Source organism: Echinops telfairi, unplaced genomic scaffold (assembly GCF_000313985.2).
Source record: "Echinops telfairi isolate 266 unplaced genomic scaffold, ASM31398v2 ScPeMD7_18;HRSCAF=68, whole genome shotgun sequence".
In the NCBI taxonomy this organism is placed as follows: domain Eukaryota; kingdom Metazoa; phylum Chordata; class Mammalia; order Afrosoricida; family Tenrecidae; genus Echinops; species Echinops telfairi.
In genome coordinates, this window is record NW_022103915.1 from 86,150,751 (window position 1) to 86,164,942 (window position 14,192).

The 14,192-nt window shown below is 43.3% G+C and overlaps 1 gene segment (V, D, J or C); it reads right to left on the reverse strand.

The window, feature by feature from the left end:
• Window positions 1-3,626: 3,626 nt before the first annotated feature.
• LOC101648000 lies at window positions 3,627-4,659 on the reverse strand. The segment is given in 2 exon segments: window positions 3,627-3,940; window positions 4,620-4,659. Coding segments are annotated over 2 exon segments (354 nt in total).
• Between the last annotated feature and the right edge of the window lie 9,533 nt (window positions 4,660-14,192).

Sequence of the window (14,192 nt, forward strand, 5' to 3'; positions counted from 1 at the left end):
AGTTTTGGCTTCTGACTCTAAATCCTGGCTCATTTGGCTCATCTCTGTGTGACATTTGGATATAGGACTGAACAGCACCAACCACCCCATGAAGCATTCCTCAAAGTTTCATGAGTTAGTGTGGGATGTTGCAGCAAATAGCAGCACCCTGGGACTCAAGGGAACATACTTAAGGGGAGAGTGGGAGGAAAACTGAGCAGAACAGCATCTTGGAAGAGTTGGACACTTGAGACATCTTTAGTCTCCAACTCCTTGGGCCTAATCTGGTATTAATTATTTTTAATGATTATCATATGAAGGGAGACATCGGATAGTGTAAGACATGACAAGATAATAATAATTCATAAATTATCAAGGGTTCGGGAGGGAGGGAGAGCGGAGAGGGTGGGGAAAAAATGAGGAGCTGAGACCAAGGGCTCAAGTAGAAAGCAAATGTTTTGAGAATGATGGTAGCAACAAATGTACAAATGTGCTTGACACAATGGATGTATGGATTGTGATAAGAGTTGTACAAGCCCCCAATAAAATGATTTTTTTATTATTACCGTAATTCTTTTGTTCATTATCTTAGAACCTAGAACTAAAGAAGAGATTATCTGCCACAGTGAAAACATGCTGCAGGTATCTCTGTAGCCACATGACTCCAGAACAGCGTTCTCAGCCTGTGGGTCGCGACCCCTTTTGGAGGTTGAATGACCCTTTCACAGGGGTCACCTAGGACGATCAGAAAACACTTATTTCGGATGGTGTTAGGAACCGAGACACCACTCCTCTACCCATCTCTAGGCGGGTCCCCTCACATGCAGATAAGCCCACATACGGGTACCCAATGGGAAGATTGTTACCCATGCTACACCCTGCTTCCAGACAAAATTTCCTTTATTTGTCATTAGAAATTAGTATCTCACAATATATAATTACATTTTGGTTTTGTGATTAATCACTATGCTTTCATTATGCTGAATTTGTAACAATGAAAATACATCCTGCCTATCAGATATTTACATGACGATTCATCACAGTAGCAAAATGACAGTTATGAAGTAGCAACGAAAATAATGTTATGGTTGGGGGTCACCACGGCATGAGGAAGGTTGAGAACCACTGCCCTAGAAACTCCAGGTACCACAAGAACTAGAAAAGAAAGAGACAATCAGATATTTTATTCTTCCCCATACTTAGAGGTAAAGAGTCCCTAAGGCCTCAAATCAAAGGACATGGAAGCTAACCTCATTCCTGTTATACAAAGTTGCTTAGCCCTTATTCGGCTCATGAGTACTTTATATCATGACGTTCATAACAAGCACATGACATTTACATTGGTTGTGTACATCTTTTTGTGTGTGTACATCTTAGCTCATTTCCTCTTAAAGACAATAAATTTTAATACTGAAGGTAAGGTTAAAATCTCCTATATGTTCATCCATCAGTGTAGAGTACATCACAATTGGACCATTGAACAGTAACATGATAAATGGAAAAAAATTGAAGTTGTCAAGGATATCATTATATTCAGATCCAAAATCAATGCCTGTGGAAGTTATCAAGGACTCAAATGGCAGAGAGCGTTGAACAAATGCTCAAGAGATGTCTTGAAAGTATTAAAAAGCAAAGCTGTCACTTTGACGGCTCAGGTGAGCCATGACCCAACCCATCCTGTTTTCAGTCTCCTCATAGACCTGTGAAAGCTGCATAAATGAATAAAGAGCCTGAAGAAAAACTGTTGTCTTTGAATGTATGATCAAAGAATATTGAAATTACCAAGGACTAGCAGAATAAGGAACCAAATTGTCTTGGAAGATGTGCAGCCTGAATGCTTCTTCGAAGCAAGGATGGCAAGACATTTTCTCACACACTTTGGTCACGCTATCAGGAAGGAGCAGTCTCTGGAGGAGGTCTTCATGCTTGGTAAAGGGCAGAGTACGTGGACAAGAGGAAGACCGGGAGATGCTGCAAGAGCAGTGGTTGCAGCACACACTCAACTATAGCAATGATTGTGAGAAAGGCGCAGAACCGGGCAATGTGTCATTGGATTGTGTGTACAGTTGCTAGGCTTCTGAACTGACTTCATGATACCTGACCACAGCATGCTTTCAAGGCCATGTGTGTGAAATGGCCTGTTCTTTCTGACTTATCTGGAATATAAGCAGCTGGATTTCAGGGATCTTTTATTCACTAATGCACCCCAGCAACTAAAATAAAGTTTAGCATATAATAGGTTCTCGATAAAATAGTTTGTTTTTTTAACTGAAAGCCTTACCTTCTTTCCTACTCTCTGTTACCAAATTCCTCTTATTCTGTTTTGTCCGAAAGGTCTGACTCACATAAGGTGATTGAAAAACTTAAATATCGAAAGCTACGAAAAGATACACAGAAATAAACACAAAGGGTTTTTCTTTTAATTCCATTATCTTGTCATTACATTTCTTCATGATCTTTCACAAATCCGTGTATGTACAAAGATGTAGGGAAAAAGGAATTCACATTCTGTTTATCCCAGAAGGAATAATTCAAATGAACTTATGGAAGAACTTAAATCTCTAAAGCTAAGGAGAGGTTACATAAAAATAAATATATGTACTCAGATGCAGAGAAAGAGAAATCCACATATGTATAGGAAAGAAATTGTTCATTTCCCTTTGCAAAGAATATCATTGCTATAATCGTTAACAGAAGTGCCCAGGAAACCCTGGCTGTTTGAACAAGACCAGAGGGAAAATGAGATATGCCAGTCTGCTTCCACAGCATCGTAACCCCGACGACACTGTGAGGTGCAGCTCTACTTCCAAGCACGGGATTTTCCTGAGTAAAAACTGACCTGGTGCAAAGTGGCTTGTTTGCTTGCTTGCTTTCTAATGACTAACAAACGTCTAGTATGTGGGGACAGCACTAAAAAATTCTAATTTAGAAAAATAAAATCTTTATCTAGATATTACCGTATTTTTTTCAGCACATTTTTAGGCAGTTCTTGTGGTAAAATTAGGTGCCTCGGCTGATATTCAGGTCGGCTTATACTGGTATATACGGAATTCTTTTATATCCTTCATCATTTGCTTTTATGGGCAGTCCCCACGAGCCATCTCCTTCCCCACTGACACCTCCCACGTCTTCTAGTCGACAGAAAGAAATTTGCCTTCACCCGCTCCTCGTTCTCTAAGCCCACAGCCCTACCGATGGTGAGATCCAACAAAAAGCTTAAGTACTACCAAAATAGCCCTCCGAAAACGACAAAATGGGGACAGGTTTGACAGAATTAAGTGGAATTTCACTCTCTCACCTTGAGGCATTGGCATTTACTATCCCAATTTCAGAGTTCCCCCGAGATAAAGAGGTATCTGACTGACTGGTGAATAAAAGAAAACTTACACAGAAGAATCCTTTCCAGAGTAGAGCTTCCTCCAAAGACAACGTGTATCTTCTGTCCCACAGGATAGTGGAAGCACCGGTGAGGAGAAGGAGGGAGCGAGAGAGAGCAATCTGTCCCTCCTTCTAGCAATTAAAGATTGGGGCTAAGTTCACTGCTGCATTACTCTAAGCAGTAGTTCAAGACTAGAGGTGTAGGCAGGTATACACTCAGGAAATACTAGAACTTCTCAAATCCACTCCTGGTGGCCTTTTGAATGTTGTTACAGCTGAAAGGGGCTCATTGTCACCATGTCTCTCACAGCACAGAAGTAGGAGGCAGAGTCTTTGATCTGCGTCCCCGTCAGAAGGAGGTAACTGTATGTATTAGAGCGACTGAGGAAGGAAGAAAAACGGCCTCTCTTCTCCAACCCATCCAGAACATTGTAAGCGAGAAAGACGGGCGCTCCATCATCACTTTGCTGGTACCAGGACAGCCCATTGAAGCCAGTTGTCTGGAATGTACAGTTCACCTTCACAGAGGCTCCTTCCAGAGCCATCAACGCAGGGGGCTGCTGCACGTCTTGTCCCATGGTGCCTATGAGATACAGAGACATGCTGTTACCGGGGCAGCACTCCTGGAAGCCGTATCATCATTAAAAAATACTCATTTTCCCCTCAGGAACAATAACGGGTGTCGCGATACCATGAGGGTAGGGGGAAGGTGGGGGGAGAAAGGGGGAACAGATTGCAGTGATCAACATATAACACACACACCCCATGAACAAAAGAAACATGGGTGAAGGGAGACAGTGAACAGTGTAAGATGTGAAAATAATAATAACATAATTTATCAAGGGTTCATGAGGGTGGAAGGGGAGGGGAAGGAGGGGGAAAATGAGCTGATACCAAGGGCTCAAGTCGAAAGAAATTTTTTTGAAAAGAATGATGGCAACAAATGTACAAAGGAGCTTGACACAATATATAGATTGTTATAAGAGCCCTCAATAAAATTATAGAGAGATATAGAACACAAGAGGGAAAAAGTACTCATTTTCCTGTTGCCACTAAATTTTCAGTTGACAGGAGAGCCCCTTCAATAGAAGTAAATGTGAATAGTAATACTACTGCTAATAGGAGGAAAATTCGCACTACATAAGAAAAGCATGTAGCAGAAAAACTGTTTCAACTACAATTGTCAAAAGCAGCAAACATTTCACTGCAAGATAATTATTTTCAAAATACTCAGCAGTGTCCTCTGTTCAGTTGAGACTTACCTCCCACTGTCAGGGAAAAAAGAAGGGCCAACAACCACATCGGCCGTAGGAGACCACAACACCCAGAGTCTGCACAAGGTAAATCCCCGCCAGGTGCCTGAGAAGGAGTCTCGGTGGCAGAGTAGATGAAAAATGTGGCTGCTAACTGCAAGGGCCGTGATTCAAATCTACCAGCCCCTCTGTGGGAGGAAGAGGAAGCTGTCTGCTCCCATAGAGAGTTCGTCTCAGAAACTCTAGGGATCCGTTCTACTCTGTCTTATGAGGCTGCTATGAGTCAACAAAGGCCTCCAAGGTTCTGTGGGTAAGAGAGACAAGATCATTCTGAGGAAGAAATCCAAGATGAGCTACTCATAAAAAGGAGAATATTGTAGTTGGTAGTTGGCCCTCGAGTCCAGCCCAGCTCAGCGACATATGTCAGTAGAACCGAATGGACACTGCCCAGTCCTGTGCCCTCCTCACAACTGTGAGGATTGAGCTATTGTTTCCGTCAGTGTGTCCCTCCATCTCTTTGAGAGTCTATCTCTTTTTCAGTGACCCTCTGTTTCACAAGCATGATGTTCTCGTCCAGGAGCTGGTCTCTTGCTAACACGTCCAAAGTACCTAGAATCCTCATGCTTGATTCTAAGGATCAAATATAATGAGACTCTGTCCAGTACCATAATTCAAAGCATCAATTCTTCTCTGGTCCTCCTTATCCATTGTCCAGCATTCACGTGCAGATTGAAAATACCATGGCTTGGGTCAGACATACCTTAGTCCCCAAAGTGTCATCCTTTAAGACTTTAAATGAGTTTTGTGCAGTAGATTTATTCAATACAAACATGTATAGCATTGGCCCTACTCATCTGGCAGTCTGTCATAACATGGTGACTTGTGTGTCGCTGGAAGATATGCTACGGGGATCTCAAATACCAACAGCGTGAACATGTTTCAGTGGAGCTTCCAGACTGGGAAGAGGAGAGGTGGTCCACTTCTGAAAAATAAACCACCCAAAACCGTACGAACAGCAATGGAACATGCCCGGGGAAGGGCAGCTGCTCTTGGAGCAAACCCATCGCATTACTTGTGCGGACCTCCCAGGGGAATATCCACTCGGACAGTCATACATTTTTGACCAAAGTTCTTTTCTGCCTTCGGTGATCCAAGCCTCGTGCTGCAAACTATATGATTTGTTTCATTCAGTGTATATCTATTCCTTACACAATTTAATTGGGATATAATTCACATATCATACAATTCAGTACTTCAAGCCTATGGAGAAGAGTGGTACAGTCATTACCACAATTTTAGAACATTTTCTTCTTTCTTGTACTCCATGCCACCATTTCTCGGGCAAAGTGTCTAGTCAGGAGCACAGTACATAGATTACTGGATTTTAGATTCTACCCCTCGAGATGTACAACTTCTTCATAGGGCTTGGCAAAAACACCCAGTTTGGAAAGGTCACTAAATGAACTGGACTTTATCTTAGACATTCCTGCTTCGGATTAAAGGACCTGAAACACTCCTTTGGACTTAAAGTTGCAGCATTCTACTCTGAGAAGAAGGAGAGGCCTGCAATCCCAAGGTCGTGGACTTCAAAGTCATTGGACTTTGGTTCAAAACTCAATTGCTTTGAGATTGCCCAATAATTGAGAACTTGAGACTACCATATATTTGCGATTTTCATCTTTTCTTTGCATTTTCTGATGGGTCTTAAATCTGCAGATAAATATTTTTGTCTTAGTAAATGAGTTTTATTGAAATTGTCTAACCCTTAGTTTTCTTTTCCTTTCTTTTCATTCTTTTCATTTTCTTAAATAATGCGCTGCACTTAAGTTTTTTAATGTGTAAGTGAACATGCCATGTATTTAAGTCTAAAAGGCTTTCCTATATGTTTTTCATTTCAAGGTCTACACCATTGGCTAGATTAATTATATTATTTTTTAAATTACCAAATGTCCCATGGAGGTAATCTGTATTATTTCTCAAGCTGATATTGCCACCTCTAGAGTGGACCATCGATATACATATGTGTATTTAAACCTTGGATATGGATGGATTTTGTGCTCACACTTAATCTAAACTCTAATCTAAAAACAATTGGTTATTATGGTGTGGCCCTGTTTGATAGCAGCCCTCCGGAAGTGCTCACTGAAGATATGGGTGCATAACAAAGTGTGGTGAAGAAATCAGATGGTGCCCAGCTACTAGAAAGAATAATGTCTGGGATCTTAAAAGCTTGTCTTCATACAAGCAGCCATCTAAGTGAGGTGTCAACTAAGTCCACATAGAAGAAGCACACCAGCATAGGTGATCCAAGGATTTTAAATAATAGCATCCAAATTCAAAGAAGGGAACGGTACCAGAGCTTTAATTGTGAACACCTGGTTTTCAGAAGGCTCTAGATCAGGGGTCCTCAAACTATGGCCCACGGGCCTGCCTAGGACATTTATCCGGCCCGCCAGGTGTTTTAGCCGCCGCTGCCTGTCCTGCTTAGCAGCCGACTCGTCCAGTGTGCATAGGAATTTGTTCACAGTTTTTTTTAAACTATAGTCCGGCCCTCCAACGGTCTGAGGGACAGTGAACTGGCCCCCTGTTTAAAACGTTTGAGGACCCCTGCCTAGATGACAATGGAAGCCCAAAATCCATTTGAAGAATCCCCACATAGCTTCCATTGGATTCCTTCTGATCATTAACCAAGGATACAGGCAATCTTTACCTCAAGCAACATGCACAGGAAAGTAGATTACCTTCATCCCTCTCCAGCAAGCCCAGGGAGAAGTACTCTTTCTTAGGGGCTTGCCTAGATGTGTCCTTAATGGAGCTCACCACACGAAGGACAGTACAAGGGGGTGAATGGTCATAAATCATGCCCTGTCAGACATGCCCTGACTGCCTTGGTCAGAAGACCCTGGATCAACCTTGTTAGCTCTTCTATCTAACAATGTAAATGTTCCCATCATGCGTTTTTTACTGCTTCTATAGTCTCACCTGTAACTCTGATGGATTCATCTGCAACCAATCATGAATTTGTGATGGTTTTCTTTGTTCCATGCCTTATTTCATTATCATCCTGACAGTAAATCATGGGTTTTTCCTGCCAATGTGGCACCTGTAAGAAGATCTGGGTGAATAAGATAGGCTGGATGAACAATCTGGAGGAGGAAACAAGGGGACCGACAGTTCCAGGGGACATGGGGAATGGGGGAAGTAGGGGGGGAGGGAGTGGTGTTAACAAACCCAGGGGCAAGAGAACAACAAGTGATCCAAATCAGTGGTGAGGAGGGTGTAGGAGGCCTGGTAGGGCGTGATCAAGGGTAATGTAACCGAGAGGAATCACTGAAACTCAAATGAAGGCTGAGCATGATAGTGGGACAAGAGGAAAGTAAACGGAAATAGAGAAAAAAACTAGGAGGCAAAAGGCACTTAAAGAGGTCTAAATAAAGGCATGTACATATGTAAATATATTTATATATGAGGATGAGGAAATATATATATGTGCATTTATTTAAAGGTTTAGTATTAAGGTAGCAGATGGACACTGGGCCTCCACTGAAGCACTCCCTCAATGCAAGAATACTTTGTTCTATTAACTGGCATTCTATGATGCTCACCTTTCTGACATGATCACTGACATGATCACTGACACAAGAGAAAGTGGGTGCATAAGCAAATGTGGTGAAGAAAGCTGATGGAGCCCAGCTATCAAAAGATATAGTGTCTGAGGGCTTAAAGCCTTGAAGGTCAACAAGCGACCATCTAGCTGAGAAGCAACAAAGCCCACATGGAAGAAGCACACCAGCCTGTGTGATCACAAGGTGTCAAAGGGATCAGGTATCAGGCATTGAAGGACAAAATATCATATCATTGTGAATGAAGGGGAGTATGGGGTGGTGACCCAAAGCCCATCTGTAGGCAACTGGACATCCCCTTATGGAAGGGTTGCAGGGAGGACACCAGCCAGTCATGGTGTAGTGTAGCAATGATGAAATATACAACTTTTCTCTAGCTCCCAAATGCTTTCTCCCCTCACCCACTATAATGATCCCAATTCTACCTTCAAATCTGGCTAGACCAGAGGATGTACACGGGTACAGATAGGAACTGGAAACACAGGGAATCCAGGACAGATGAACCCTGCAGGACCAGTGCTGAGAGTGGCGATACCGAGAGGGTGAAGAGAGGATGGGGTGGAAAGTGGGAACCGATTACAAGGATCCACATTTAACCTCTTCCCTGTGGGGTGGACAGCAGAAAAGTGGGTGAAGGGGGATGTCGGACAGTGTAAAATATGACAACATAATAATTTATAAATTATCAAGGATTCATGAGGGAGGGAGGAGCAGGAATGGAGGGGGAGGGGGAATGAAGAGCTGGGAAATGAGGCCAGGGGCTTAAGTGGAGAGGAAATGTTTTGAGAATGATGAGGGCAAAGAATGTACAAATGTGCTTTACACAATTAATGGATGTATGGATTGTGATAAGAGTTGTATGAGCCCCCAATAAAATGATTTTTTTTAAAAAGATGTGGGTGGAGTTTAGCCTGTCAATCAGATCACAGCTTGATGACCTCATTTAGAGGTGCCACCAAGATAAATATCTCTCTGTGTCTCTCTACCTTCACCTTCATGTGTGAGCCACGCTGAGACCTGTGTGAGTCGTAGAGATGCATCCACTACCACTACACAAGACTTTCCACCCACAGGACTGTGATCTTCCTGCATCATTGCATGTGGCTCTGTGGGTCTGAAGAAGGATTCGTGGACTATAATTGGACGTATTCACTAGTGTCGGACTTATGGCACATTTGTCCTGCCGTTGTTAATTGTTGTGGAGCCCATTCCAGTTCCTGCCTATCAGATGAGTACAGAGTAGAACTGCTCCATAGCCTTTCAAGGCTATGAGCTTTCAAAAGCAGATCCCTAGACCTATCTTTTGAGGAACCTCTTTTTTTTTTATTTTATCAAGCACATTTGGACATTTGTTGCTGTCATCATTCTCAAAACATTTGTTTTCCACTTGAGCCCTTGGTATCAGCTTCTCATTTTTTCCCCTTCCTCCCCTCCGACCTCTCTCAAGAACCCTTTATAATTTATAAATTATTATTATTTTGTCATGTCTTCCACTGTCTGATGTCTCCCTTCACCCACTTTTCTGTTGTCCGTCCCCCAGGAAGGAGGTTATATGTAGATCCTTGTAACAGGTTCCCCCTCTTTACCCCACCCTCCCTCTACCCTCCCAGTATCGCCACTCACACCACTGGTCCTGAAAGGATCATCTGTCCTGGATTCCCTGTGTTTCCAGTTCCTATCTGTACCAGTGTACATCCTCTGGCCTAGCCAGATTTGTAAGGTAGAATTGGGATCATCATATTGGGTTGAGGAAGCATTTAAGCTTATGCACCTGCTTTGTCTTCAGTGATCGTGTCGGGAAGGTGAGCATCATAGAATGCCAGTTTAATAGAAGAAAGTGTTCTTGCATTGAAGGAGTACTTGAGTGGAGGCCCAATGTCCATCTGCTACCTTAATACTAAACCTATAAATATACGCACATGGATCCATTTCCCCCTCATCATATATAAATATATTTACATATGTACATGCCTGTATTTAGACATCTATAAATGCCTTTTTGCCTCCTAGTTCTTTCCTCTATTTCCTTTTACTTTTCCTCTTGTCCCTCTATCATGCTCAACCTTTATTTGGGTTTCTGTAATTCCTCTCGGTTACATTGCCATTGATCAAGCCCTACCAGACCTCTTACACCCACCTCACCACTGATTTTGGATCACTTGTTGCTCCCTTGTCCTTGGGTTTTTTAATACCACTACCTTTCCTCCACCTCTCCCATGTCCCCCTGGGAACCATTGGTCCCTTTTTTTCTCTGCCAGATTGTTTTTCCAGCCTATCTTAGCTAGATAGACCTGCATAAATAATAACATGTACAAAAGCAAGACAGAGTAAAACAAAGCAACAAAAGAAAACAAAACAACAACCAAAAAAATGGAAGAAAAAAAAAAGAAAAGCCTGTAAATAGTTCAAGGTCTGTTTGTTGATCTTTAGAAGTGTTTTCTGGTTGAGTCTGATGGAGTGCCAGGTCCTGGCCCCTAAATATATTTTTTCTACTCCATCGGGACTTCCTTATTCTGCTCCCCTTGCTGTTCTGTTGCACGCCCTTAGTGTTTTGCCTAGGTGTCCTGGGATCAGACCAGGCGTAACTCCTACACCGTGTCTACAGTGTTGTCCCCTGTAGGGCTACGGGTCAGTAAGGGATGTCATCTCTCATAGTGGGGCCAGCCCTATGGTCCTCTCTGTGCATTGGCTGCTCAGAGAGGGGACATTGTCCTCAAGGCTTGCTGGGCCAGGATGTGCTCCACTCTCCTTCCTCCCCCTTCATCTGCTCCCGTGTGCTCTGATCAGACATGTCCCTCTCCCTGAGCTGTAGCTTCAGTGCTGTCCTCTGAAGTGAATTCTTCTGGGCTTAGGGGCAGCTGTCCACGTAGTTGGGATTGGGGCCGGTCCCTCAGAATGAGGAACCTCTTGATGGGTTCAAGCCACCAAACTTTCAACTAGTGGTTGAGGACTTAACCATTTGTGCCACCCAGTACTCCGCATCTGTCCTAGGGACTCCCTGTTTGGAGATCACAGTTGTCTAACGGTGTGCCTTCTCTGTCTACAGCCACCCAGCACATCTCTTTCCCTCTGGCATGACCATGACCTCTCACTGAGCCTCAGGCACTTCTGACTTGCTGCCTCTGCAAGCAAAGAGGTCTTTGCCAGACCTCAGAAGAATAAGAGATGCAAATCATTGGAAGCACAGCCAAAGGAAGAGGTTTACAGAAATATTGGTAAGGGATCAAAAGAGATTAGACAGGAGCCATGTTGTCCACCATGGCTTTGTTTTTGTTTTTCAATTCCAGTCTACTGTTTACACACTTTTTGTATGTGGTGGAGTTTTATTCTCCTAAAAGTCATAGTAGAGTGGGAAAATGAGAATGAATTTTAGAGAGGGTAAGGACAGACTATTATCATGGTCTGGGCCTAAATTCAGAGTAAGTAGAAAATGGGTTTCCAGGATCAGTGTGGGACTGAGAACGGTGAGCTTCTAAACTTAATCCAAACAACTGGAAGAGGGTTATACTCGTATCAGTTAGCAATGGCCAGCTGACTGACAAGTTGGGCAATGGCAGCCCGAGCTGTGATGGTTTTGAAGAAATCACATGGCCTGGGCAGTGAACAGAGAAAGATGTCCTACCCTGCATGCACATTCCAAGAGGGATGACTCAGGACGAGAAAGGATCCTCCTGGCATTGGGGCAAACCAGCAAGCCAACCAGTTGCCATCAAGTTGATAGCTACTTAAAGTGATTCAACGGAGTACGAGAGTCAACCTGTGCCCCGTGGGGTTTTCACGGCTGTAAAGCTTCGGAAGCAGATGGTCAGGACTCTCTTCCAGGGTCCCTCTGTGTGGGTTTGAACAACCAACCTTTCCTCTGGCAGCCAAGTATTGTTAAATACTCCTAAGCAGACGAGGAAGGCAAAAAGCGTCCAGGCCACCAGCGACACCAAGTGGCCAAAAGCACAGAGCTTCCAGCACTTGATTTGGTGAGCAAGTTCCAAACGTTTCTCTTCTGAGTCTGGTGTCATGGTTTCTTTCGCCTTGTGCAGCGATCTGCCAGGTCCGCCATTTGAAACTTCCAGCAGCTCCGCGGGAGAAAGACCAGGCTTCCTACTCCTGAGCAATCTGAGCAAGCCACAGTGGCAGTTGTTCTCATTCAGCGGTTCTCAACCTGTGGGTCGCGACCCCTTTGGGGGTCGAACGACTCTTTCACAGGAGACGCCTAAGACCATCAGAAAACACATAAATATTTCACAATATATAATTACATATTGTTTTTGTCATGAATCACTATGCCTTATGTTCCATTTGTAATCATGAAACTATCTCCTGCATGTCAAATATTTACATTACGATTCATAACAGTAGCAAAATTACAGTTATGAAGTAGCAATGAAAATAATTTTATGGCTGCGGGGTCACCACATCATGAGGGACTGTATTAAAGGGCCAGGGCATTAGGAAAGTTGAGAACCACTGTTCTAATTTGTATTTGTCCTATACGGTCGCTATGCGTTGACGGCAGTTTGCTTTTGATTTCGACAGCATTGCATCTGTCCTACCTGCTTGCATAAGTGCTGTGGCCCTTGAACTTACCAACGAGAAGCGTAGAGGTGAGAATAAAAATATTTTCATGATACCTACATAGGAAACTCCTGAAATTAATTCAACTATTAAGAGTTGGCCACCTTATTTCATTCACAAATTGAGGTGAGATGGATCAGTATATTCACCCCAGGTTTCCTTTTTACCTCTTGTTTTTGCTATACCGCAGTCAAGAAGGGACGTTTTTACATATCTCAATGTACTCTTCTATTTGCATCGTCATAAACAGGCCTTTATCCCACTCATTTAAACCATCAATCTGCCGGGAAATGGACATATGCTAAAGAGGAAAGGTTCAGGTAGCAGGGTTACAAAAGGAAGAAAGAAGAAAGAATTTGTATCCAGGTTCTGGTGGCCAGAAGAGGTTCCGTGGCTGCAGCAAGAACATTGGACTGAAAGTCAGAATTTTCCAAGAGAGCCAATGATCTCCTAGATTCCTTTCTCTCCCAAGGTAGCACCTCACGCCGGTCTTCATAGACTCGATCACAGAGCAGCGCACCCGGACTTACGTGACGGCAGGGAATCCTCATGTCTGTAAAGTTGGGAGCACTGTGACGGGAAGCATGGGTAGAAGGAGGAATTTAGATCCGGTGCATGTTTCCCCCACTTTGAGATCGAACCTGTGGGGAAAACTCACAGGCTGTCTGTAGGAAACCAAAGGTGACCGGGAATCGTGACCTGCGTCTCTGCGTATGGTCCCAAGAGGTTGCAAAGCCTCAGGATAACTCTGGCTATCAACTCATGATGCCAGGAAGCATCAATATATCGTTTTCCAGGAGCTCCATCAGAAGAATAAGGACAGCAGGGGTTCCAGAGTGTTTGTTCGGGGAAGACGGGGGAGGATTGGGAATAACAGTGCAGGAGGACAATACTGGAGGAGGTAAAGGAAAGTCACCACAGCATACAGGGACTTACAGAGAGCAACAGCCCACAGTCTGGATTCTGGTCAGTAGCTGTGCAGGTAAATGATACCTGAGCTCCCAAAAACAAACCCAAAAAAGCGCGGACTTGTAGCCTGTGCCAGTTTCTGTAGTGCAGATACTCTTATAACGGTCTATCTCAAGCTCCAACACGAGGTTACAATGTATGGAGATGGTAAGAGCATTGTATAGTATTTCCACCTTAAAAATACAATCGTTGTAAAAAAAATACAATAGATGTTACTGCTTTCTAAATAATTTTTTTCAAATCTCTTAAGTGTTCTAAATAATTGGACCCAAGAAGCTCTCGTGAATAATGTAAAGTTTATATAATTCAAGATAATAAGTGGAGCACTTGCTCTGCATAATGAGCCCCCAAGGGCAAAGGCACTCACAGACTCAAGCAGTCAATGTGCTGGTACCCTGGAAATTATAATTCTATACCAAGG